This window comes from Muscardinus avellanarius (genome assembly GCF_963383645.1).
Source record: "Muscardinus avellanarius genome assembly, chromosome: 2".
In the NCBI taxonomy this organism is placed as follows: Eukaryota; Metazoa; Chordata; class Mammalia; order Rodentia; family Gliridae; genus Muscardinus; species Muscardinus avellanarius.
The window spans coordinates 37,971,073-37,997,910 of NC_137787.1; the positions used below are offsets into that span (position 1 = coordinate 37,971,073).

Here is a 26,838-nt window from a genome sequence, read left to right on the forward strand (position 1 = left end):
AGAGTCAGGTTCCATAGAAACACCATAGTCACTTAGGGTCAATGTTCTCCTGACCCTTAAGACATCTCCGGAACTTTAGCCATTTTAGAGTGAAGAAGCTGGATACCAAGAGATGTCAATTGTAGTTCTAGACCAGTCTGGCTACTGGTATACATAGAATTCATTTGATAAGCGATATATTCCTTAGTTATGTAACGTAAGAGTGACAGTTATCACTGTTAATAATTTTGCTCTTTTGTTTCCTAAAATCTCCAGAGTCAGTATGAAGTCCCTTAGTATACATCTTAGGGTAAAATTTATCTCATTATGCATACTTAACTCTGAGCCAGAGACTGTTCCAAATGCTTTTTTTCTTTTTCTCTTGTGGAACTGGGGCCATTCTATCTCCAAGCTACACCTCCAGCTTCATTTTATTTTTTGTTTTGAAATAGTATGTGGCTAAGTTGCTGAGGGTCTTGCCTGCTTGCTGAGGCTGGCCTCGAACCTGTGATTCTCCTGTCCAACCCTCCCAAGTACTGGGATTACAGACATGCTTCATGTTACCTGACCTGAGGGATTGTTTTAAATCATATTAAAATATATTTATTTTACCATTGATTTATTGTTGGAAATTTTAGCAATGATTGTCATTTGTTTTTACAGAGGAGGTCCAGGACCACCGTTATTTTGACGTTTCTGAAAGTGTGAGGCAAAATTGTAGGTGTCCAAAGGAATGATGGCTGGCCACGAGGCAGAGGAAGAGGTGCTAGATATTCTTCGACTGAATGTGGGCGGCTGTATGTACACAGCCCGCCGTGAGTCACTGTGCCGCTTTAAGGACTCCATGTTGGCATCTATGTTCAGTGGTCGTTTTCCTCTAAAAACAGATGAATCAGGTAACCAGCTAAAGTCTAGAAGCATGATCATGAATATTCATTAGAATAGGATTCTATTTAAAATTCCCTTTGATTTTTCTAATTACATTGGAACATATTAGATTAGTCTAATTATCAAGATCATTAGGACTGTATGGGGAGTCATCACGTACATAGAAAAATTAAATACCAGATTCAAAAATCTGTGGTGATGTTGCTAAAAGTTGACATAGAAATGAAAATGTGTGAAGGCCAACCAGTGACCTAATTATGGGGGTTAACTATGTTTTGAAAGTCGTTACTTTCGTGGGACTTTATGGTTGAAAGTATTGAGGCCAATTAAATATATAGGATTCTTTGTATCTTCAATATTTCTCTGGAGAAAGCAGCTGCTGTCCTGACAGAGCAGACATTTTAGAATTAGTGTTGTACTGACCACGTGGTCTGACTGTGTGGACTCCTCTGTATATGAACAAGAAAATGTTAGTATAGTGAAGCCTTTGGTCACCAAAATTGGTGTTTTAGAAGAAACTATAAAATATAAGGATAAGGTTCTTGGGCTGTTCTGTCTGCTTTGAGTAGTGTGGGATTCACTGAACCTACTATTGATTGTAAAGAATCTCCATCAGCCCAAGAGAGGGTTTTTGCACTGTGTGTGAGCCCCAGAAACCACCTTGGTTCTGTGTTAGTGGAGAGGAATTGAGAGGTCTCAATTGAGCATGAGACGCTGTTCTACAGTAATAATTCCAGGTCTTGGGAGGTTGTTTTCCTAGCTATAGGGCAGTTGAATGAATGGAAAATCACCAAGGTGTGGTACCCATGGTTTGATGACCACCTAGGCAGAAAAGTTATTGGTAAAAAGATGGTAAGCAGGGATTGAGTTTTATTCTTTGTCCCCAAGTTTTACCTCTTTAGTCCTTAGGCTAATCAAGGGAGAAAATAAATAACCCCATACAGAAGGTTTTTTTCCTTTTCTGATTTTGCTAAATTGTTTGAGAAGTCTTTTATCATAAAATGATGCCAACATAACATTTCTTCTTTAAAGTGAAGGTTTTTGTACTCCAAAGGGACTAATCTAACAATTTCAAATCTAGCGTACATGTGGAGCTAGGATCCCCAGGGTTGCAGTGTCACTGACCTGCAAACATTGGATACAGTGAGAGCAGCTCACATGCTGTCTTGAGAATGGAGCAATTCCAACTCATCCACCTGTCCTGCAGCAGCTGGGCTGAGGTCAGGGGTCGGCTTCCCTTCTACAGTGAGCCTGAGTTTTTGCAGTGGCCACAGTGGGAATATAATGTGTCAGAGTTCTAAGTGGATCTTAGAATACATGTTCCTATATGGTAGGTGAGAATACAAAGGTCCACCACTAATCCACACAGTCTCTTTATGCAGGTTAGAAAAGGTTGCCCCTTTACCTAGGAAGGTGCACTTCCATGGCAGGCTGCAAAGTGTGGTCTTGATTTCAACCTTGCTGTCCCTCTTGGCCTGGCCCCTGTGTACCTAGTTCACCCACACAATTAAACATGGTGACCCTGGTGATAAATATTTGCTTTCAGATTTACATGCAGTATTATAGAAATATAGATAATTTTGCCAAACAACCTACTCAAATTCAATTTTAGAATAATACTATGTTAAGCTGAGTGTTGCTAGTATATTTATGGTTCCAATGAAACATCAAAAGTCTATCTTAGTTTGATTAACAACCTATTTCAACACTAGATGTTAACTTTCTTGTGAGAAAGAAATGTTTATAATTGTAGAGGTCATCAGATCTAGTTTGACTTGTTGAAGTTTTATTGATTGTCACATGAATCTCTGCAGTCATTTTTGAACTGAATGTTTTCTAGGGGCTTGTGTTATTGACCGTGATGGACATCTATTTAAATACCTTTTGGATTATCTTCATGGAGAAGTTCAGATTCCCACAGATGAGCAAACTCGTGTTGCCCTTCAGGAAGAAGCTGATTACTTTGGCATACCTTATCCATACAGCCTGTCTGACCACTTGGCCAATGAAATGGAGACATATTCTTTAAGGTCAAATATAGAACTTAAAAAGGTCTTGGAATTTTCTTAAGTTTTAAAATATAAATGTACATATATTTATTATGCACAAAGCAGAATGTATTATTTGTGCATTGCCTTTTCACATAAATCAAACATGAGTTTTAATAATTTTTGAGGACATATTTTATAATTATGTTTACTCATTTCTTAAAGCCAAATTTCTATTCTAGGACCATAGATTACACTTCTACTCAAAAGTTCATCAATTTTATGTTTCTTTTCAAAGGCTTATACTTTTTGATTACTTTTTAAATAGAAGTATTTTGCTTCTGAGGTTTTTTTTTCTAAATTAAAACTATACTATGGTATATGAGGGCAAAGAGGTATTAGTTCACCAAAATGATTTTTTTTAAAAGACTAGTCATGTTAAATGATAAAATTTCTTACCTGATTTAGTGAGTGTAGCAATTTCTTACTGAGTAAAATATTACTTTGATTAGTTTACTTTGAAAATAATAAATTGTGCTGGGACTGGTGGTGATGTCTGTAATCTCAGTACTTGGGAGGCTGAGACAGGAGAATCAAAAGTCTGAAGCCAGCATCAGCAAATTAGTGAGGCCCTCAACAACTTATTGAGATTGTGTTTCAAAATAAAATAGGGCTCGGGGTATAGGTCAGAGGTAGAACATCCTGGGTTTAATCTGCAGCATCAAATAAATAAATAAATAAATAAATAAATGGAAAAGAAAATAGTAAATCTTTTCTTAATATGTTTTTATTTTAAATCACATTTTAAAGATCTTTACATGACCTGAAAAACTTCATTATCTGTCTTATTGATAAGTTATATTTGCTATTTTGTCATCTAAGAAAATACTTATATAATTAACAGTGAAAACTTAATGTGAACTGATTTGAATTCCTCGATTTGGATGTCACTGTTTAGGAAGCAATCTGATGGTTGGTTGGTGATTAGGAGTCCAGCACAAAAAGAAAGTTGATTTGGCTACAGATCCTCTTTAGGAATTTACATGGGCGTATGGGTTCTGCTATTGAAGTGATTTATAAATTGTCAAGTAATAATCGTTCATTGTTGTTTGCCACATCTGTAGAATAGGGCTGAAAGACCTGGCTGGAAAATTGAGGAGAGTTAACATTTATCTTCTGAGTCTCAACTCTATAGTTTTTATTCCTGGTTTGCATTTAATGATAAGGGATGTCCACATTTATTCTATCAGCCAGCACATATTTATTTCAAAAGTTTGTGATATGGATGGCTTTCTACAGGGATTCTGGGACACCAAGAAATAACATCCAGTACTAGCCCTTGAATAGTATAAGGTATAGTTGGGAGTTCTTAGATATACAAGTAAAGTTAAAGGCCGATGTAAGAGGTAGTTGTAGTATATAAAAGGCAAGGCGTGTGAAGGTCTTAGTTTCATTATCGAGTCAGTAAATGCTAGGTATCTCCTATGCTGCCTATTCCAAACACCTGGGATATAGCAGTGAAGAAAACAAAGGTGCTGTCCTCAGTGTTTAGAGCCCTCGCGTCATTTCTCCCAGCGGAGGCCTGTTCATGGGGCAAAGCCTCTTGCACTGTGCTCCATAGCACTTACATTTTCATTGCGTGGCACTTATTGCATGCTGGGTCGATAGCTTTTTAAATGTCACCTGCATGATCCTGTCTCTTGTTCCTCATCATTTCTCCAGGACTTAGACAGTGCTCGGCATAGAATAGGTACTTAATATTCAAGCAAATGAATGAATAGGTAGACAGCTGCCGAATGGGTTCAGACAGTGTCTGTTAACGGAGTTCCATATACCTATACTTCAGGGTAAAAGAACAAATTAATCTGGATAATCTATGACTGGGATTTGGGATTAAAAATAAGGACCAACCATGGGGCTAGAGAGTGAAAGGTGAAATATTGAGTCAGATGGGAAATTTTGGGGAAAATAAAGGAAAAAGAAAAGATAATAATTTTTAGTTATTATATAAAGATTATAAAATTAAAAGTAATACTGGCAGGTGGAAAAGGAGATCAAATAGAATTTTCATGTGGAAAAGGATTCTCTAAATGGAAAAAAGAGCATTGGGTTGTGAGTGGAATTTTCTGTGACTGTCTCCCCTTACCCAAATTAATTCATCACATAGATGTTTAAAGACTGGGCTGAAATTTATAATCTTTTATTTCTCTTATGACCAGTTGAAATAGTAGCTTTATATGACACAAATAGAGCAAATTTATATCTTAGTTTACTTCATAATTAAATTCAAATTCAGGCACTTTTCAAACAAATTCAATTCACACACTTTTTTTTTCCTTTAGGCTTTAACAGACTTCTGTGATTCGTATGGCTTAGTTTGCAATAAGCCTACAGTTTGGGTTCTCCACTATCTCAACACCTCTGGTGCAAGCTGTGAGAGTAGAATTATTGGTGTGTATGCCACAAAAACTGATGGAACCGATGCTATTGATAAGCAGCTGGGAGGAAGAATTCACAGCAAAAGCATTTTTAAAAGGTATGTCCAAATTTAAATATGAGAAAGAACAAAATAATATAAAGTCTTGGTCACTTCTAAGAGGTGTTACTGAATGAGATATTGTGCTTGAGTGAAAGAGACTGTAAGCACATCTCAGCAGACGCAGTGAGTCCTTGCAGCTGTGCAGCTGGGAGCTGGGTCTGCAGACCATCTCCCCCCCCCCCCCACACACACACACACGGCACAGGCATCTGCATGACCAAGGACAGTTCTCAATAAGGAGTGGGAAACAAATTCCCTGAGAGGCCTTTAAACCTTTAAAGAAAGAAAAGAGAAGCCAAACAGCCAGTGTCTCCTCCAGGCTGTATCCTGGGGCTGAAGCACCAGCCTGGAATTAGCAGGCCCACTGAGCAGCTCAGGGACGGTCTCTACCTCTGTCCTGAGCAACAAAGAAGGCCATCCCTGGTCTTTCCAGGAGAGACTGGTCATCTCCTTATAACTTTATTATGATCAATTCACTAGACAAACTTTTGTTTTTTAATTCGTTGAGAGATTGGATTGGGTCACATATTAGCGACTAGTGTATGATCATGTAAGTGTTCTTTGTAGATGATTGGAGATGTCTTTTAATTCTTACAGGCAAGGCTGTTTTTATGTAAGTGCATGGCATGCTGCTAGGAAATTTTTAACCAAAGTCAAATCTTTTCTAGCTGACTTTTTTTTTAAAAGAAAGAAACTTGATTTTAAGAATGTATTGATTTATCTATGTGATTTATATTGTGAAATTAACATATGTCATTGTGGTAAAAAGAGACCAAATGTAGGTTAGTATATGATGCACACACATATTTGTAAATGTATGCATAGACTTAAGGGTCCCAGAACAACTTCTGAATCTCATATATTTTTCCTTAATTATCAAGAACTTATCATCAGGCTGGGCGTGGTGGTGCATGCTTGTAATCCCAGCATTTGGGAGGCTGAGACAGGAGGATCATGGTTCAAGGACAGCCTCAGCTACTTAGTGAGGCCTTTTGCAACTCAGTGAGACCCTGTTTCAAAACAAAGAAAAATATATGGCTGGGGGTGTGTGGCTCAGAGGTAGAATGCCCCTGGGTTCCATACCCCAGTACCACAGGGGGAAAAAAAAGAACTTACTATTAGCTGAACATATGTATACATATTCATACTTGATATTTTATTACTTCTTGCAATATTTTCTAGAGAGGCGGGAAATAATGTTCAGTACATTTGGAGCTATTATTCAGTAGCAGAGTTGAAGAAAATGATGGATGCCTTTGATGCTTGGGAAGGCAAAGGTACAGTGCAGTTCTTTTATTTCATGGAAGCAGGGAACTTTTCCTTAATAAGACAAAGCAAGCACAAATGTGGCATTTCTTTTTTTTGAGAAAGTATATTTTTTAGTGTGTCAAAGGATTTATAACCTGTTGACAATGAGACATTTTGCTAATGTCTTTATCCCACAAATTGTTAGATATTAATAACTTATAATTCAATAACTTCAAATATGCTTCTATTAGTTATGCTTATTCAATTTAATAGGAGTTTGTTTAGACCTACTGTGTACCTGGTATTGTCTTAAGAAGTATACTTCTAAATTAAGCATAAAATATGTAAGAAAAGAGAGAATTAAAATAATATTGGAAGAAATGTCCAAAGAGCTTTTATAAAATAACTAAAGTATATACTTGGGGTTTTTTTTGGTGGTACTGGGGTTCCTGGAAACCCTTCTACCTCTGGGCTACACTCCCAGAGCTATTTTTATACTTTTTAAAAATTTGGAAACAGGGTCTTTAAGCCAGTGTGGCTGGCTTTGAACCTGTGCGATCCTCCTGTCTCCACCTCCCAAGCACGGGGATTACAAGCGTGTGCCACCACACCCAGCCCAATTTGACTGTTTTTAATCAAATTACTTAGTGAGAGTTGATAGTGATAACAGCACTGATTAATATTCACTGTGGAGCCAAGCGTGGTGGCGCATGCTTGTAATCCCAGTACTTGGGAGGCTGAGACAGGAGAATCACAGGTTCTCAGCTAGCCTCAGCTACTTAGTGAGGCCCTCAGTGAGATCCTGTTTCAAAATAAATTATAAAAAATAGGGCTGGAGGTGTAGCTCAGAGGTAGAATGCCCCTGGGTTCTATCCATAGTACAGCCAAACACAACAAAAAATTTCACTGTGGCGAGTAGTTGGTATTCAGTATCTCTTAGTCCTAAAACAGCTCTATGAACTGTATTCCCATCTTATAGATGAAGAGACCGAGTCTCTGAGAGGCTATGCCACTAGCTCAGGGGTCACAGAGCATTGGCTCTTCTATTGCTTAAGTGTTTTCTCCTTGACTAACAAGTATATATTGAGTGTCTATTAGAAGCAAGGCACTCTTATGTCCTAAATTTGGATCCAGCGATAAATAAGACACATCCCAGTCCTCAAATGCTCCTGAAAGCTAGTATAGACAGACTGCCAGTCACATGAGAACAAGTGCAATGAGAGGAAGAGGCTTTTGTTTTTATTTACTTATTAATTTTTCTAGTTTCAGAGGTCTTTATTATTCTGGATATATCCCTTTCATCAAATACATATATTGTGGATATTTTCTCCTAGTCTGTGTCTTGCTTTTTATTTTCATTTTTTAAACTCATTTTTATTGTTGCATGGGAAGAGGTTTTAAAACCCACCCCAGGCCGCGTGGGCAGTGCTGGTGCCAGCCCTCCTCCTCTCCTTGTTTCCTTTCTCACGTTCCTCTTCCTTTCCTGCTGTGCCCCTCAAGCAGCCAGGGTGACGCAGGATGATGGAAGTGCTCTGAGATTCTAGTCTCTTTAAGCTTGTTATTTGAGATTTAATTTACTTTGAGGTACTTAGGCTCAAGTTGGAGAACAAACCCCCTGTTGTTCTCTGTGTCTTCTTATGTGCCTCTGGCCTGGCAGGACGCCTTCTGGAGGCCCCAGCCTGGCTTCTTTCTCCACTGTTTTAGGAAGAGCTGAAGTAGAAAACTGACCTCAAAGCATGTGACTGACTTTAGCTTTTTCAAAGGCATGAAGTGGAACATCATTGTTATTAACAAAGTTTTGGAAGGCAGAAACAGAAGTAAAAGCTATTGGAGAGGAGAAGACAGAGTCATTATTTGTGCACAATATCTTTTTAGAAAACTCAAAAGTATCAATTTAAAGCATTTTAATGATAAAATAAAAATCTATTAACATGAAAGTATTCACTGTGTCACTGATATTTTGAATCCCCTTGATTGGGAAGCTTAGAATTTTGTTCCATGAACCTTCTTGCAGGCTAGAAACTTGTGAAACATTTTTTGCAATCCTGTTTTTCAGTGTGTAAAGTTAAATACAGAGGAGTACTAAGGAATCCACCTATATTGAAATACAGTTATCAAAGTAAAAAAAAATCATGAAATAGTAAGAGAAATGTTTCTTTATTGACACATTTGATAAAAGGAACAGTTTTAATTATTATAATTTCAAGGAAGAAAGAAGCATAAATGAAAGTTCAAGATATCTGCAATAATTGCATGTCATATGAAAAATATATATGACTACTACCTATGACACAGTTTCAGATATTACCAATACTGCTCTCGTTTGTTGTTTATATTCATAATTGGAGGAAATGCTAAGTATGAGTTAGATATAAATAAGACTAAGGATATAATCTTTCCCATTCCAGTTTATTCTATCCAGGGGTCCCTTGGAAGACTGTGGATTCCAGGTCTAGAAACTCTATTATAGATAAGTCTGAAAATACTAGCTACTCATTTGAAATAAGCTTCACATCATTCAAAGTAGCTATATGATCTCCTTACTTAAAGATACTGTTATGTATGGGTGAATTGAAGAGAATAGAGTGCTTAGAAATGATTCCCCGGTCACCGTCTTTTCAAGCAGGGTCTTCCTGTGATGGCTCCATGCAGTTAGCTCAGCTTTTGGAGGTACAGGCAACTGCAGCATATCATTTCTCTTTCATCTCTCTACTCCTATGCCTTTCATTTACTATGTGGACACTGACTTTTTACATTTTTTCCCACATTAGAATTTCCCTGCACTCTAGTGTTTCCACAATTTTAGGTTGTCTCCTAGCTTTGTTCAATACCAGTTCCTGATACTGATTTCAGTGATAGTTGTAATTAGCCTCTTACATATCAAGATGTTCACCTTTACCTACTAGAAAGCGTGCAATTTGAGATAGTAATCAGTGGTGGATTTACACTGATGAACTCATACTACAACAGAGTCCCCATGTGACTAATGATTAAAAGGATGATTAGAAGAATCGAGGTGACTGTGATTAGTGGAAACATCAATGGTTATAAAAGAGATCAAATTTAATAAGCCTAGGTAGGAACATTGGAGTGATTCTTTACATTGATATGTTTCCTAACCTTAAAAAATATTGTCAAAAATTTGTTCTGGAATTAAATTTCCTTAAAAAAAGCATTTAAATTTAGTAGACTAAAGGAGCTAGATACAGGGGTATGATGCTCAGCAGTTTATCTATGATAAATCAGTTAGAAATTATAGGGGGAAATCCCATTTATGATAGTAATAAACAAAACATAAAATAACTAGTACTGCCCTTGGGATAGCCCAAGGCATGTTTGGGTTTTCTGTGAAGGAAACTGCTAAAAATGTGTTTATCTACTTGTTCCTTTTTCTATTCATCCATCCATTTATCCATCCATAAAAATGGAGACCTGATGGTAATAATGGTGAGACAGACATACCAGGGTCCTGAATGGTAAATCTGATTATTAAAAAGATTTCAATTCTCAGCTGGGCAAGGTGGTGCACATTTGTAATCCCAGTATTTGAGAGGCTGAAAGAGGAGGATCACAGGTTCGAGGTTATCCTCAGGTACTTAATGATACCCTCCACAACTCAGTGAGACCCTGTTTCAAAATAAAGAATAAAAGTGGAGCTGGAAGTGTAGCTCCTAGGTAGAATGCCCCTGGATTCCATCCCCAGTACTGCAAAAAAAAAAAAAAAAGGTCAATTCTCAAATTTTAGTTTTAGCATAATTTCTACTAAAATATCAATGGAACTTTTTTGAAATCTGGAGAAAATTATTCTAAATTCCTTTGAAAGAATAAACAGGTAAAGTAGCAAGAAAATTTGGGGAAGTACAATTAGAGGGATTAGTCTAACTCTGATAATAAAACATGTTATAGTTCTATGATAGTATTTTTAAAGACTGTTTCTGATCTCAAGTGGATTTGTGAATAAAAATTATAATAAGAGGAAATCTAAATAATAGCCAAACATGAGAAGGAGGGAAGGGGGAGGGAATGGGATGGGAATTGGGGAAGGGCTAAAGGAGTGATGGGTACATGTATGCCTCTGCCATCTTGTACTCCATTAAGATGTATGACTATAATGCACCAATAAAATAAAAAATAATAGATTTCTTAAGAAAATTATAAGCTCAAAATAAATAATTAAGGCAAAAATTGATAAATTTGGCTCTATACATTTTGGTTCATCCACAGAATAGAATAAGCTATTAAAATTATTTAGGCAGGGTAAGATGGTAAGATGGCACACACCTAATGTTTGGAAGGTTGAGAAGGAGGATCACAGATTTGAGACCAGCACATAGTAATTTAGAGTCTGTTTCAAAATAAAAAATGAGCTATATAAATATGTTACATATTCATATGTTGGAATAAATAGGTGTAATCCAAAGTTATTTAGAAGATAATAAAGCTATTTATATTGAACAACTCTTTACATAGATGTTGCTCATGGTAAAGTACAGGAAATAATAGCAGAAAACAAAATTAATTGTAAAGTGCTTTCAATTGTGGGTATATCATATGAATAGAAAAAAGGCTGGAATAAAATATATTGGTATGTCCTTAGCCATGATTCCTGGCATTTGGATTAGAATTGATTTTGACTTTCTTATATATACTTTCCAGGTCTTATACAGTGAATGTGAATTACTTTATAGGCAGGAAAAATATGAAAGTTGTTTAAAGAAAATATAGTGATCTATCTACACAGTGGAATACTATGACAATAAAAATGATCATTGGTATATATAGCAACATGTATGAATCATAAAGCAACATATCAAAGAAGCCAGACACAAAAGACTACATATGATATTCAATTTATATGGTATTCTCAAGAGGCAAAACTAGAGATAGACAGGAGGGAATTGGCTATAATATGGCATGAGGGAACTTTCTGAAGCGATAGAAATGTCCTTTATCCTCCTGGGCATGGTGGCACACACCTATAATTTCAGTATCTGAGAGGCTGAGACATCTCAGGTTCAAGGCCAGCCTCAGCAACATAATGAAACTGTTTCAAAATGAAAATTAAAGTAGGGTTAAGCTGGGCGAGGTGGCTCACGCTTGTAATCCCAGCGCTTGGGAGGCTGAGGTAGGAGGATCGCACGGGTTCAAAGCCAGCCTCAGCTACTTAGTGAGGCTCTCAGCAACTCAGTGAGACCCTGTTTCCAAATAAAATATAAAATAGGTCTGGGAGTATAGCCCGGAGGTAGAAAGCTCCTGGGTTCCATTCCTGGTACCATAAAAAAAGAAAAAAAAATTAAAGTAGGGCTAGAAGCATAGTTGGAAGGTAGTAGATCCCTGGTCTCAACCCCCCACCATGTCCTATATTCTAATTTTGGCTATGGGTATACTGTTTAAATTTGCCAGAAACTCACCGGGCGTGGTAGCGCACACTGGTAATCCCCGCACTTAGGAGGCGGAGACAGGAGGATCACGCTGGTTCAGAGCCAGCCTTGCTGGCTTAAGAGACCCTGTTTCCAAATAAAAATATAAAACAGGTCTGGGAGTTTAGCCCAGAGGTAGAAGGGCTTCCAGGAACCCCGATACCACCAAAAAAAAAAAAAAAAAAAAAAACTGCCAGAAAAAATTCAGAAACTCACTGAATTATGTACTAGAACTAGTTGATCTTGCTCTAAAACCTACATATGCTACAAAACACCCCCAAATTTGATCCCTTAAATTTACCTTATTTTTAAAGTCAGGTTTAAGTTATGATTAACATAATATAAAATTTTCCCTTTTTGTGTACATAATCCAGTGCTGCTAAAAATGTTTCATGAACAGTGGCTCTCTTAACAGTGTCTTTCTTTTCTCTTCAAGGTGTTAGCTACTGGCGGGTACCTCACGAGCTGATCGAATGCTGGACTCTGGAAGAGCGGCCTTTGCTTGGAAACCTGCGTCACATGACTCCAATTCGAAAGAGGTTATCTGTGACTATTTATTGTTGTTTTTAATAATCTGTGACTGATATTTTAATCTTCTTTGTGAAGGGGAATTGAATAATAGTTCATTGACCTTACTAAACTTATTAATCACCTAGATGAATATTCTTCTGCTTTATCATTAAAATATTGACCTCAAGAAATACAAGTTACCAAACTATGTAAAAACTGGGACTAATTCTCTGGGTATGTAGTATATTCCATGTGGGAGAGTGTGGTTTTTAAACATGGTTATGGATACAGTGACATTGCTGTGGTATGCATTTCCCCCCACAAGAGCAAAAATCTCAGGCTTTATTGGCAAATGTAAAAAAAAAAATCTATTTAAATTTAATGTTTGAAATTTCCTGTGGGTTAATCTGATTCTTTTCACAATGTCACAAATAGCATTTTTATTTAAGTGTATTTTCTTCTATTCCATGAAGTTATTAGCATTATACTCACTCCACATCTGTATCTTTTGCTGTGTTTTATTTATTATTTATTTATTTATTTATTTATTTTGGTGGTACTGGGGGTGGAACCCAGAGGCTTTCTACCTCCAGGCTATACTCCCAGACGTATTTTCTATTTTATTTGGAAACGGTCTCACTAAGTTGCTGAGAGCCTCACTAAGTAGCTGAGGCTGGCTTCGAACCTGTGCAATCCTCCTGTCTCTCCCTCCCAGGCACGGGGATTGCAAGCGTGTGCCACCACGCCCGGCTTTTGCTGTGTTTTAAATACACTTAAAATCACTTTTCCTCTTTAAGTGTCTAGATTTTATTCAGGGCTTTCAAATATTCTGATTTCTTGATCACATGTTCTGGAATTTGGTTCCTAACTCTATGGAATTTCAGATTCCTTTCTTATTTTTGCCCTCTGGGTCTTTCACAAAAATGCAGAGAAGTTTGTTCAGTTTTTGTAGTTAATCATTTCATGTCAAAATAGATTGTATTTCTTAAAGCCTCGAAGTGAATTATCATTCTTTATTTTGCCTTTAGAGCCAAAAGTTAGCAAGTATTATTTAGGGCTGGAACAGTGGCTCCCCCGCAGGTATTTGGCAGTGTTTGGGGCAGTTTAGGTTGTTGCACTATGGATACGGCGTCTTGTGGCCAGAGCCTAGGGCTGCTGCTGAACATCCTGTACTGTTGCAGGGCAGCTCCTACAGTAAGATCGACTTGACCATAGGGTAACAGTGTCGGGATTGAGATCCTTGATGTGGAGTCTAGTGGAAGATGTAGACGAAAACAAGGCACATAGGTGTAGTTGATGGAGATGTCCCTGTGTGTTAGTGATTTTTTCTCTGGGATTTCATGAAGCATCATGAACATCATGAAAAGGGCTTGTGAGGTACCAGGGAGCCATCCGACTCATCAGAGAAAATGTAATTATGTTCAGTAGAGTTTTAGGGTTGGATATATTATATTGGCATTCTTTGCTACATTTGGAAGTTTTCATATAACCAGGCTATTCTGATCCCATTTCCAAGAATGAGTGGTAATTGCCTTTAACAACACACTAGTGCTGTGTGGAAGGAAGTGAACTGGGAGGATTGCTGTTACCCTTCATGTTTTAAGGTCATTTTTAGAAATGTTCTCTCTTAGGCTATTTATAATGAATGATAAATATAGTACAGGAATCTTTGAAGGTTTGTTCAGTATGATTAAAATTCAAAACAACCACACCAAGGGCTTGACCATGCTAGCAGCCCCCCTTCTCCACATGTGTCCTGTAACATGCATGTAAATTTTACTGGCTGTCAAAGGTTTCACTGCAGAATGATTGGGAAATACAGATATAACAAAGTTAAACGGGTGTCTTTCCTGTGGGCCTTCTCAGAACCTTTTGGGTGCCAACATGGCTTTTCTCCAGTTGGAAAATAAAATATGCAGCAGAAATTCTCAAATTTATTTGACAGTGAAACCCCTTTTTTTTTATTCAGTTAACTTCTTAACAGTGTGGTTCTGGAGAAAACTACTTTGTATATTCTTGATTATCCTCTGGATTATACCAGGATTTTGGGGGACAGAGTGAGGCATAATATAATTTTCCTGTAGCACTTCTTGTTGGGTTAATATTATATGTGACTCTAAAAGTTACAGTTTGTATTAAGTTGAAACAATCTTTTGTAAGCTTGCTAATTTACATATTGACCTTGGTGGGAAATGAAAAATGAAGTCATTGAGGCCTATAAATCTCTTGACTTTAATTTTTGATGCCAAAGCCTTTTTGTTAACTCTGAAGGTTCACTTGGGAGACTTTTTAAGTTAGTTACGAAATTGTAAATACTGAAAAAGACATGCTTCTGTGTTCTAGGCGACTGGCAACACCCAATGATGATGAAGAAGAAAGTGTGAACTGTAAGGCTGGTCCGAAGCCAGTGCGATTTTTGGGCCCGTCCACAAGCACGCAAATTAAAGTCAAGAACTCTGCTTCGGTCAGGGTGTCTCCAGCCAGTGCTGTGCAGACCTCCCAGGTGACAGCAGACCACTCTCAGAGCGGAAGGGCAGCTCAGCGCGCTGCGTCCCCCATGGGCACCGGGATGTCTGGCCACTCGCAGGCTTCTCATGGGGCTGGAAGTGCTGAAAATGGAGCCACACCCCTCCCTCCAGCCAAGGCGCTGCTCTCTGACAAGAAGCCCACACCCCACCGTGTGATAAAGCTGAAGAGGACTCCGCTGTGTGCCTCGCTGCCCGCCCCCACTGCAGGAAGGCCGGCCAGTCCCCCAAAGTCACCTCCTCCAGAAGCTTCTAGCACTTTGGATGTGCGGACTGAAAATGGGAAAGACCAGGCTGATGGATAACAATGGTAGACTCGGCACTTCCTGTTTGTCTCAGAGTTTCCAACACCTTTGACACTAATAAGTGATGCCATTTCTTGATACAGTGGAAGGGGAAGCATGTTTATGCTAAGGATTATTATGGGAAAGATTAATTCTGTGAAGTAGGAATAGAGGAGGGCTGGCTTTGGTTGGGCTCGGCTCTATTTACTTTTTATTTTCCCAACTTTTAGAAGATTATTTGTCTACCGGCAGTTTGATTTTCTGGTTTTTAATTTTTTAACTTTACTTAGGTGGTTAACTGGTACGAAGGTGACAAGACAGTTCAGCACAGTAGTCACTAGGGAAGTCTTTTGTTGCTCCTGTGTCATGGACTCAGGCACCTGCATATTCTACTTGTTACTTGTTGCAGCCAGGGATAGGGGTGAGGGGTGAAGCCTGGCCGTTGATGTTCCTGCCTGGTAAGATGGAGAGGTTGGGGGGTGGTGTCAGCACTTTTGCTAGCACAGCCAGGAGAGGCTTGAGAGGAAGCGCAGAGCAAGGCGAGCTGCCCACAGCTGCTGTCAGCCTCGAGAGACAACATGAAAAGAAAGGATGGTTGCCGGGCATGGTGGCCCATGCTTGCTTGTAATCCCCACCCTTGTGGGAGGCGGAGATGGGAGGATTGCACAAGTTCGAAGCCAGCCTTGCCGACTTAAGAGACCCTATTTCCAAATAAAAAATAGGTTTGGGAGTGTAGCCCAGAGGGTTTCCAGGAACCCCAGTACCACCTCCCCCCCACAAAAAAAAAACATCGGGCGTGGTGGCGCATGCTTGTAATCCTAGCATTCGGGAGGCTGAGACCAGAGGATCGTGGTTCACAGACAGCCTCAGCTACTTAGTGAGGCCCTCTGCAACTTAGTGAGACCGGTTTAAAAAAAAAAAAAATGATGGTGAGGGAAATAAGACAATAATGTGAGATCACACTTACTCTCACTGAACTAAGCTATTTTCTTTCCCGAATTGGCTTTTCTTACTCTTTTCCGTTAGCAGATTTATTTATATGTACCACAAGAAGATTTCGATGATAAAACCTATATAACATCTTTGGAATAAACGTTAAAATATTACATTCTAATTTGAATAGTTAAGTTTTGAAAATACTTTGAAAAGAGAAGTTAAAAAATTTAGCTTTTTAACTAAAGTTAGTATTTGTTCTTCAGAAATGACCATAAAGAGTCATTCTGATTGTACAGTATGTTTTTTTTTACATTTCCATGTACCTTGAATTTAATATTTTTAAACAGCATATTGATTAATTCTCTATTTTTCGCGACTGTTCAGTTGTGTTTACTCTTACACGTGTGTCTTGTAATTGGATCACACTTCTACTCGCAGTGAGCAGTGTGCCTTCAGGGTGTTCAGCAGTGAGTTTCTAAGGCAGGGGACTTTTTACTCAGATGCTTAGCACTGTACTTTCATTGCCTTGAAAAAGTAAATTTTATTGAAAACATTACTTTTTACAAAATAAAAACTTTTCTATACAAAGTGACATTTTCTATGACTACTGATTTGAGAGTTGGAGTTTTTTAGTAGCTTGAAAGCTTGTTAGTTCATATAGGTTTTCTGTTTCTGCATGCAAAGTTGCTTTCTTGTCTAAATATTGTGTAAAATAATTAAAAAATTTTTGGATAACTATCCATCTACTAATACCTTTTGAATTAAGTGGTTTATTTGGGTAGAAACAATAATTAATTGAAATCTATAATGATATTCTTCTGTGGGAGATACAGACTATTCAGTCACCTTTAAAAAATGCTATTATAGGAAATCCAGGCATTCTGAAAATTAAAGATTGGAGTGAAGTTTTGGAACTACTAATACAGACATTACTATTATTACTTGGCAAGTGTGGTGGTTCACAGGTGGCTGAGACAGGAGCATCACAGGTTTGGGGATAGCCTCAGCGAGTAGTGATACTCTTGTCAACCTAGTAAGACCACGTTTCAAAGTAAAAATGAAAAAAATAGGGTTGGGAGTGTAGCTTGGAGGTAGGATGCCCCTGGGGTTCAATCCCTAGTCACACACATACACACACACACACACACACACACACACACACACTCTCGATCTAGATGGACATTTTGAGTTGCTGATTTATATAAGGAAATTTAAACTAATAAACACATATTATGTGTATTTATACATAATAAATATTTATTTAGAAAGGAAACGTCTTGAAGATTAATCATAGGTGATTCAGTCAACAGTTTTCATTTCTTCATATTAAGTAGTTTAAGGGAAACCTGCTACAAGCTGGTATAGCTCAGCTGGAGAAGAAAGTATGTTATCGAGAGTCAAAGTCAAATTTAAGACTTCAGCATCATTTGTGTGTGGTTCCTGGGGGCTAACTTAGTTTTGTGTGAAAATGTATTTTTGGTTTGCTTCTTTCACTCTAATGTCATTACCCTAGCAGACTCTGCGAACACACAAGAATTTATAGTAGATAACTCATCATGATAAGTTTTTTATCTTTCTGGACAGAAAAAGGAAACCTATAAAAAATGATTTGAGCTGGGTGGTCATAGTCGTAATCCTGAGGCCGAGACAGGAGGATTGCAGGTCCAGGGCCAGCCTCAGCAATTGAGACCCTGTCTCAAATTAAAAATAAAATAAGGGATGAGATAAAGCGTAGAGGTAGAATGCTGCTGAGTTCAGCCTCCAGTACCAAAAACAAAACAAAACAAAAAGCCCCAAGAACAAAACACACAGAAAAGTGACCTGAGAAGTAAGTTAATGCAGTTGGGTCAGTAGACACATAGAACCTTTTAAAGATTAAGTAGAGTATTTAAGTCTTCTATAAAAAAAAAAAAATGACCTTGCCCATCCTGGTAATCTGTGTTGAAAACTGGCTTGCACTGGTTAAAACTTGTGTCACGGAGAGCCTCAGGTTGGCAGTGGTAACCTACTGAAGGATTTCTTTTGTTTTTATTGCCAAATGTTACAATTTATAAAGTATTTTATATATTTTGTTTATTGATTTTTGGCTGTAGAGCAACCTCACAATAAAAAAAAACCTTTCCCAATTTTTAAAGATCAAGAAAATGGCATTCAGAAAAGCAGAGACTATAGAAGAATGATTGAACAGACCTGCGTGAATAGACCTGCGTTAGCCCCATAACCTGATTTCTGCAGAATGACGCAGTATTCATCTAACTAGAAGTTCAGGGGAAGTAAATGCAAAAGTCTATATTTGCATATAAGCCTTGCTAATATTCGAAGCCTTTGAGCAGAAGAATATGAAAGCATTGGGTTACACATCCATCTCCTGCTACACAGGTTGTTGCTTCTGTACCTGCGGTGCCTGGTAGAAAGTAGGCTTTCTAGAAATTTCTGGACAGCTGAGGACAACTCCCGCACTACAGTAATGTTAGAACATTTACTTGGTAGCAATCTTTAGGGGGTCCAGAAACTAATTTCAGACTTTGCAGTTTCTATTGTCAGGAGAACAAAGGACATGCTAGTGACCACAACTGCTCTTAGTAATGACCATCGTAGTTATACAGCTTGTCAAGTTAAAGTGATTCAGAGATGGCTGCTACTTCCTGACTCGCTAGTAAAGCAGCCGCACTGACTCCCCTCTGCCCATGGAGTTTCTTTCTCCTTTACAGGCTGAATTTCACTGCCTCCTTAGCAGGTGCTAACATTTAAAACACTGTCACTTCTGACTGGTTAAATAAAGTATGATCATTATCTAACTATACCTTGGTTTTTAAAGAAGGAATTAACTTACAAGCATAGTTAGCCTTACCTGAGGGATTGTTTATAGGAAACTTTTGATGTACATAGCATTTTGTCTGTGGTAGTAAATTGTTTTGCAAAAGGAAGGATGGCCTTGCAGGGTGGTGGCCTTCCTGGGTGGCACATGCCTGAAGGAAGGGGATCTCAAGCTGGAGGCCAGTCTCAACAATTGAGCAAGACTGTCTCAAAGAGCAAAAAGGGTTGGGAAATGTAGCTCAGTGGTAGAGCGCCCATGGGTTCAATCTCCAGTATCACAAATAATAAATGAAAATAGTAATAATAAGTGAAAATAATAGATAAAATAGAGGATCATATACTTTTTTTTTGGTACTGGGGATTGCACCCAGGGTCATTCTACCTCTGAGCTATACCTCCAGCCCTATTTTATTTTGAGACAGGGTGTTGCTAGGTTGGTGAGAGTCTCACTACTTGCTGAGGCTGTCCTTGAATTTAGGATCCTCCTATTTCAGCCTCCCAAGTACTGCACCACCACACCTGGCTTGTCTTAAACCTTTTGAATAGCCGTAATGTACATTTGGTCCAGTGTTAGATACTAAATAGAAAGAATGAACTTGATGAAATGAAGGAGCTCCTATGGCATTGAGAAGCATTTTCAAATGACTTACACCTGTGCGTTCATAAGTTAACTAGGAACTTTTAGGTTAGAGAACATACTGTCATCGTCCCACATCTTGAAAGTCTCCCTTGGAAACTATCAACAAGTTGCTGACTGCCCAGTCACTGAACAGTGGGCGAGTGGTCCTTTGTTGAGAGCTGCAGGACTTCAAGCATGTAGTACAGCCAAGAAAAGAAACCTCGTGAATAACTAACAGGATAAAATAAAGTCGGTTTCCAGCTGTCTCTAGAATTGCATGCTCATGGAAGTTGGTTGGTGGTGCAGCCTCAAAGGGGCCGTTTTCACCTACGGTCCTGCCAGCCTCGTGAGATCCATGTGGTTTACATGGCTATAGAAGAATTTTCCTTTGTTCACATGTGTGTAGCCTCAGACAGTCCATATGCATTTCATATTGCTAGCTATGCGGTTTCTGCTGCAGTTTGTAGCTATGACAGATAGAACTTCATAGTGACTGTCAGTCAGAATTCTGCCCTACTTGTTTATTGGACAGCTTTTCATTTTATAATGTTGCTTTACTTTTCATTTCCTTCTTTCACTCCAAAGCCCTCATTACTTTGTAAATCTCTGCTGAGCTCCAGGTATGAATTTGGAGGCCTGGGGCTTAGAAGAGAAACTGGTTAAAAAAAAAAAAAAAAAAAAAAAAAAAAAAAAAAAAAAAAAAAAAAGCATGTCCTGGAAATAAAAAGGTGGATATCTTCTAAAGTTGGAAAAAAGGCAAATATTGCATTCTTCTACCAAGACTTGTTAAAATTTGGGGTATTTCTGCTTTAGTAGCAACTGTTTTGAGAAGTCCTCCCCTAACTTCTTTGTTTGGAAGACCTAGGAACTCAGTTTTGAATGTAGACAGATGACACTAATGTTTTAAGGACATCAGGAATCCACATTTAGACCCCAGGTAGGTCAGGCAGTCTGAAGATGGTGACCTAGGCTGAAGGAGTTGAGAACCCAGGGTAGCTGGAGGAACCAAGGACCATGTGCTCATCTACTCTTTTCTGTTCCTTTTCTCCAAATCCCTTGTACCTACCGCTTGTCTTCGTCTGTTTTGCTATAACAGAACACTTGAAATTAGGTAACTTGAACAGAGATATACTTTAAAAAAAAAAAGGTTTTTGGGGGGAGGGTATTGAAGGTTGAACCCAGGACTGTACCCTCAGACCTATTTTTTATTTTGAAGCAGGATCTTGCTTAGTTGCTAAGGGTGCCCTCAAACCTGTGATCCTCTTGTCTCAGCCTCCCAAGTACTAGGATTAGAGGCATGTACCACTATACCCAGCTGTGGTAAACTCTTTTTTTCTATACTGGGGATTGAACCCAGGGGGATTCTTCCTCTGAGCAACGCCCCCACACAATTTTTAAAAAAAAAATTATTTATCTTGAAACAGGGTCTCACTGAGTTGCAGATGACCTATGTAGCTGAGGCTGGCCGTGAACTGTGATCCTCCTGTCTCAGCCTCCCAAAGGCTAGGATTACAAGCGTGCGCCACCACGCCCTGCTGAGAAGTCTAGGATCTTGACCCCTATCCAGCAAAGGCCTTGCTGCACTATCCAGTGGTAGAAAGTTAAAGAGCAAAAAGTGTGCGACAGAGCACAATTGAGCTCACAGCCCCCAAGCCCTTTCCTACCTGGCATTTATTTATGAGGGTGGAGCTCTCCTGATGAAATCTTTCCCATGAGGCCTTGCTGCCTAATGCTACTACATTGGGGTTTAAATTTCTGACATATGCTTTTTTGGGGACACATTCAAATCATTGCACTTTAGATCACGGTTTCTCTATGATAGTCCTGCTGACGTTCTGGACCAGATGATTTTCCTCTTCACTGTAGAGTGTGTAGGAGCATCTCTGGCCAGGACCTCTTTGGCCAAGTTGTGATGGTATCAAAAGTATCTCTAGATATTTTCAAATATTTCCTGCCATGGGAATCAATTTCCCTTTATTGAGAACCATCATTCTAGTTGGTGGCTTAACCTGAGCAAACAATTTCCTCTCCTACTTAGTGGCTGTGGGTGAGTAAGAGAAACTGGAGTGGGCAGTTACAGGCAGGCACCTGAGAGAAGGGAGATGGTATGAAACAAAAGGATGTTGCAGGCCTGCCAGAGAAAAACATTTATCCTTTTGGATCCTATTTACATTTCTGGGTTTGGTATAACATTAGAAGCATTTTGGTTTTTCCTAAGAAACTAGCTAATTAAAACTAAGATGTACTCTCGTATGCACTGGATATATTATTTAATAATTGAATCCTATGATGTAGGCATCTCATCACCATTTTACAAATAGGTAGAAAAAATGAAACACAGAGGTGTCTGTGAGCTGCCCATCTGCCGGCAGGAGGCAGTCAGGATTCGCATCCATGCACTCTTCCTCCAGAGTCCAGGCCCGGCTGCTCTGGTGGGAGCTTGCCGCTCTCTCCACCTTCCCAGAGATGAGCTCGGTGGGCCTTCTTCTTCTGTATACCGCATAGCCATTTACCAAATACTTGTATAGTGCTTTGTAAGGGCACTGCTTCCTGTTTTCTTTTCTTTTCCTGTTACCATTTCACCTGTTTCCTTTTCTTCTCCAAATCCAATCTTCACTGCTCTGCTTGAGACGCTGGGGCTGGCCCCTGTAAACACTTCTATTGGTGTGATGTGTGTCACTGGAAGAACACTGTGGGACAAGGGCCTTTTCTTCTGGGCTCAGTGTGTACCCGTGTCTTGCTCCTGCAGTGCCTGCTTTGTGTGCGGGACCCCCGTGGTCTCCCCAGCAGGCTCTGCTTTCCAGTTCAGTGAGTCCCCCTGCTGCGCCCCCAGAACTCTTTGGGCAGCTTCCTGGTGACTTTTGCTGGTTACCCATCTGGGTTCCCAGGGATCTCAGTGACACTCAAAAGAATGGACTCCAGGTGATCTGGCAGCACCTCTGAGGCACCAGGTGCTCTTTAGGGCTTGGCATGGCTTCCTGCCTGCCAGCCCCAGCCTCAACCACACCCTCTCCAACCAGGTCCAACCTCAGCCTGGAGATGCAGGGGTGGAAGAGGGAAGGCTCTACCAAGCCGGTCCTTCCCTAGCTACTCTGCCTCATCTCTAGTTGTGACTATTCCCTGTGACTCCCGTGCTCCCGAGTTCTTATCCCTTAGTAGCTAATCCTCTGTTGCTAGTAATTACTATATATCTCCCCACACGGATTTATAAAGCTTCCCCATCAGATTACTCCGTGGGTACTGTCTCCTGTCTGGAGCTGATATAAAGTGCCAGGTATCATACAAATGCCTTGTAAATGTTAATTTATTGAATCCTAATGACAACGCTGGGAGGTAGATACGTCTACCAGCCCCGTTTTACCAATGGAGAAAACAAGGTAATGAGATGTTTGCCATTTGCCAAGTACACAGCCAGCAGGCGGTAGGGCCTGGACGCTCATCCAGGCAGGGGGCTTCCGGCGGTTAGGGCTTAGCTGTTCTGCTTTCTCTTTCCTGCTTCTCTAGAGTTGTTTTACTGGCTGATTTTGCACAAGCCACCTCGGCTTTGGAACTGTTTGGAGGTGTTGGAGCGGACCGTTCTTCATATCCTTCCTCTCTCTTCCTTCCAATCAGAATTCATTGCAAGCTTATTGTGTGTCAGGTGTTGGCAGAGGGGTAAGCTATTTGCTAACCTGTTACAAAATGATTAGGTTTGCAGAATGTATTCTCTCAGAGGACTAAAACAGTTAAATCTAACTCAAATTTAAGCATCTGAAGCTTAAAACAAGATAGTTTTTGATAAGAAGTACACTCTACATTTCTGTTTCTCTAAAAGTTCTTTGGTCATTGTCAGTCATGGTTCTGATTTTCTTCTTTCCAGAAATCAGCAAGACTCTCTCAGACAGACACACAAACAAATTTGCTTTAGGATGTATTCATTGTTCTATGACAGTTTTGTGTGGCAACTTTTCATGTGAAACTTGAACTTAAAGGTCGCGTCAGGGGCTCTCCTGAGCTAAGGGACCAAGCCTGAGTTCAGACAAAGGGACTTCTGAAAATTAACCTGAAAAGTTTATTAAGAACCTTGTGTAATAAGAGTTACAGTGTGCATTTCTCAGGTAGAACGACTAGGCCTGGACCTGCATGTCTGTGCCTGTGGGGCTGCCACAATGGGATTAAACGCCATTTCTGGCTGATCTGCCTCCATGGATGGAGAACTGGTTCCTCAAAACTGAACAGACAGAAGACTTTTTTAGGACTTACTGAAGGCTTGTTAGAAAAAGCAAAACAATGCAGAAAATGCCTTTTAATGGCTTATAAAGAATAGCATTACAATGTGCTTCAAATTCTTAGCTAAGTAACAAGAGAATACTAGGCTTTAGCAACTCTTCGTAATTTTTTCTTCACAAAATTAGAGGAGTTATGTTGGCTCCATACTTTCAGGAAAATACTAGAGAAATGTATTTTAGTCAGATTATCTTTTCTGTGTGTCTTTTGTATTGGGTATTTTGCTTAAGAAATTTGATAGCAAGTAACCAGCTTTTTTTTTCTCCTTTTCTCCCTCCTGTAGTGGGGAATGACCCAGAGGCATTTTACTACAGAACAACACTTCCCAGCCCTTTTTTTTTTTGTTTTGAAACAGGATCTTGCTAGGTTGCTGCCTCATGAAGTTTCTGAGGCTGGTCTCAAACCTGTGATCCTCCTGTCTCAGCCTCTCAAATACTGGGATTACAGGTGTGCACCACCACACCCTGTTTCCAATTCCCAGCTTTCTTTTGGTTTATGAAACAAATTTGGTGAAAAAGGTGTCATTACATAGTTCATGGATGTTGTTACTAAAATGCCTTTGAAAAATAAAATTTGTACCACTGCTGGACACAAGAGGGCACTCCACACAGGTCTCAGTGCCTGCAGCGTGCTAAGGGAGAGGGAAAGGAGGGAGGAAGCTATTTGTCAGAGGTGAAGTGGAATTCAGGCTTGTCCCTATGTAGCTGTGGACCAGCTCTTCTCCCCTCCCTCCGCCAACTGGATTAGGAATAGAATCATACAGAACCCGGATCCCCACTTTTCATGACTAAATCAAGACTGAGGTTCAAAACTAGGCTTTCAGAGAGTCAGAATTCCCATATCTGTTACTTTAGCAAAAACTGCTTTGAGTCTGGTAACTTTTTCTGTTAATCTCACTTGAAGTCACTTCTCTAAGAATGTTTAAGTAGGATCTCTGAGAGCAGTCGAGTTGCTTTGCTCATGAACTAAGCACTCAGATTTGTTGTGTCACTAGTTTCTTCCCCAAGCTGTGACAGATGCCACTGGGGTTGAGTTTTGTAGTTGAGTTTTGTAGGGACTTGTGTTTTAGCTTCCTGTGCCTGTTGCCTTAAACACCTGGAGCACAGAGGATAGATTCAATAGCGAGAGCTTGACTATGTAGATTCTTAAATGAGATGAAAATTTGAAATGGAATTGGAAATTCAACAGGAAGGTTTTGATTTCATAGATGGAGTCCTGAAGGAAGACCTTACGTGGTACAATGTGGGTGAGTTTTGAAGTTATCCAAACTTCATGAGTATTAAACTGTTCTAAACTCTACTGGAGAAAGGCATAAAAGAGAAAGGTCCATTCTTCTCCTTTTGTACATTAAGTAGAGAAATTGTAGAATTCATAGTTCTTAGACTTTTAAAAGGAGTTTAAAACATTTTAAAAGAGTAGCAGAAAATAATCCAGAACTCTAGGATTAAAAACAAATAGTTTGAGCACAGATGAAGATATGTGATGGGGTATTTAAGTGGCCTGATCCTGGCATTGAAATATTGGAAAAATGAAAATTAGGGAATGCTCACAGGTCCAGAGTCTAAGGTAAAAAATCTAGGAAAAATGATGTAATCAGCTCTGAACTTTTTAGCATTCTTCTTTCTTTTCAGAGACCCAGGAGTATTTGCTGTGTACTTAGGAATGTGTTGGAGCTTTCTTAACTCCAGAGCAACATGAAGGAATGGGGCAAGGTTAAGAGTGGCTGAGTCCCAACTCTGACCAAGGTAGGTAATTCTTGACCTGGCATGCTCATTTTTTTTCTTGTTACAAGAATTATGAGTCATCTTTAAAGCTGTCACATTTAAATTGACATTTTTCAGTGGTGAGAAAAATCTTGCTACACAAAAAATGTGTGAATTCCTTCTGATTTGTGATAAACTCAGGGCCTCAGAAAGGTAAACAGAGGCCACAATCCTGAGCATTCGTCTTTCTTATTTGAATGAACAATTCTTCCTTCCTTCCTGGAATGTGACTTAACATTTTGAATTCCTATTAAGTCTCTGGGTGTACCCAGAGACCTCAGAAAAAGTTACAGAGAAAGCAAACATCCTCCTGTTCTTGGCAAAAGAAGAAACAGATGCTTGCATGTCTTGCAGGCTCAGCTGCTTGGGCTGCTCTGTGGAAAAGAACCAGTGAACCTGGGTTGCCAGGACAAATGTTACCATGGATCTGAAAGGCATCATTTTCACTTGAAAGTAGTCAACAAATCTGCAGGACATGTGTAACTGCCATGGAAGTCAAAGATGGGAATTGGGCTTTTGGGAACGTAAGTCACCAGTCTCCATCTTCCCTCCAGGAGGTAGCCTTTTCTCAGAGGGCCCAGATGCTTCTGGGGAGCTGGTCCCATCTCAGCATCAGGGCTGGGCTCTGATTAGTCTGTGCCAATGAGTATATCTCATGGGTAGGTCTACAAGCAATTGAGTCTACAAGCAATGGTATGCAAAATCTCTGTTGGAACTTCTGAGAAAGACATGCAGATGCTACCTGGTGAGCTTCTCCTTTCTGGACATTGTAGGCGACACCTGAGTCTTAGGAAAGTGGCTATTTGCCACCGTTTTGACTACAATGTCAGGCAAAGGAAGAAGGGAAACTAAGGTCATCACAAAAAAGGAGCTGGGGCCCTGACCAAATTGGATTCATGGCCCAATACTGGACTTTTTTTTTTTAATAATGGACTTTTAAATCACTGAATTAATTAATTCTTTTTATTGTTTAAGCTAGCCTGAGGGTTATGCTACTTGAAACCAAGGTTTCCAACTGTCACATGGTGTCTAGGATGATTGGGGTGCATATCCATC

General features: G+C 39.4%; 1 protein-coding gene across 1 annotated transcript; it reads left to right on the forward strand.

The window, feature by feature from the left end:
- Positions 1-715: 715 nt before the first annotated feature.
- KCTD18 (potassium channel tetramerization domain containing 18) lies at positions 716-15,402 on the forward strand (the record flags this gene model as incomplete). The annotated part of the gene is made up of 6 exons (XM_080689825.1): positions 716-875; positions 2,708-2,919; positions 5,198-5,391; positions 6,577-6,671; positions 12,499-12,601; positions 14,916-15,402. The coding sequence occupies 6 exons, from the start codon at positions 716-718 to the stop codon at positions 15,400-15,402; spliced, it is 1,251 nt and encodes a 416-aa protein (XP_080545951.1).
- Positions 15,403-26,838: the final 11,436 nt, after the last annotated feature.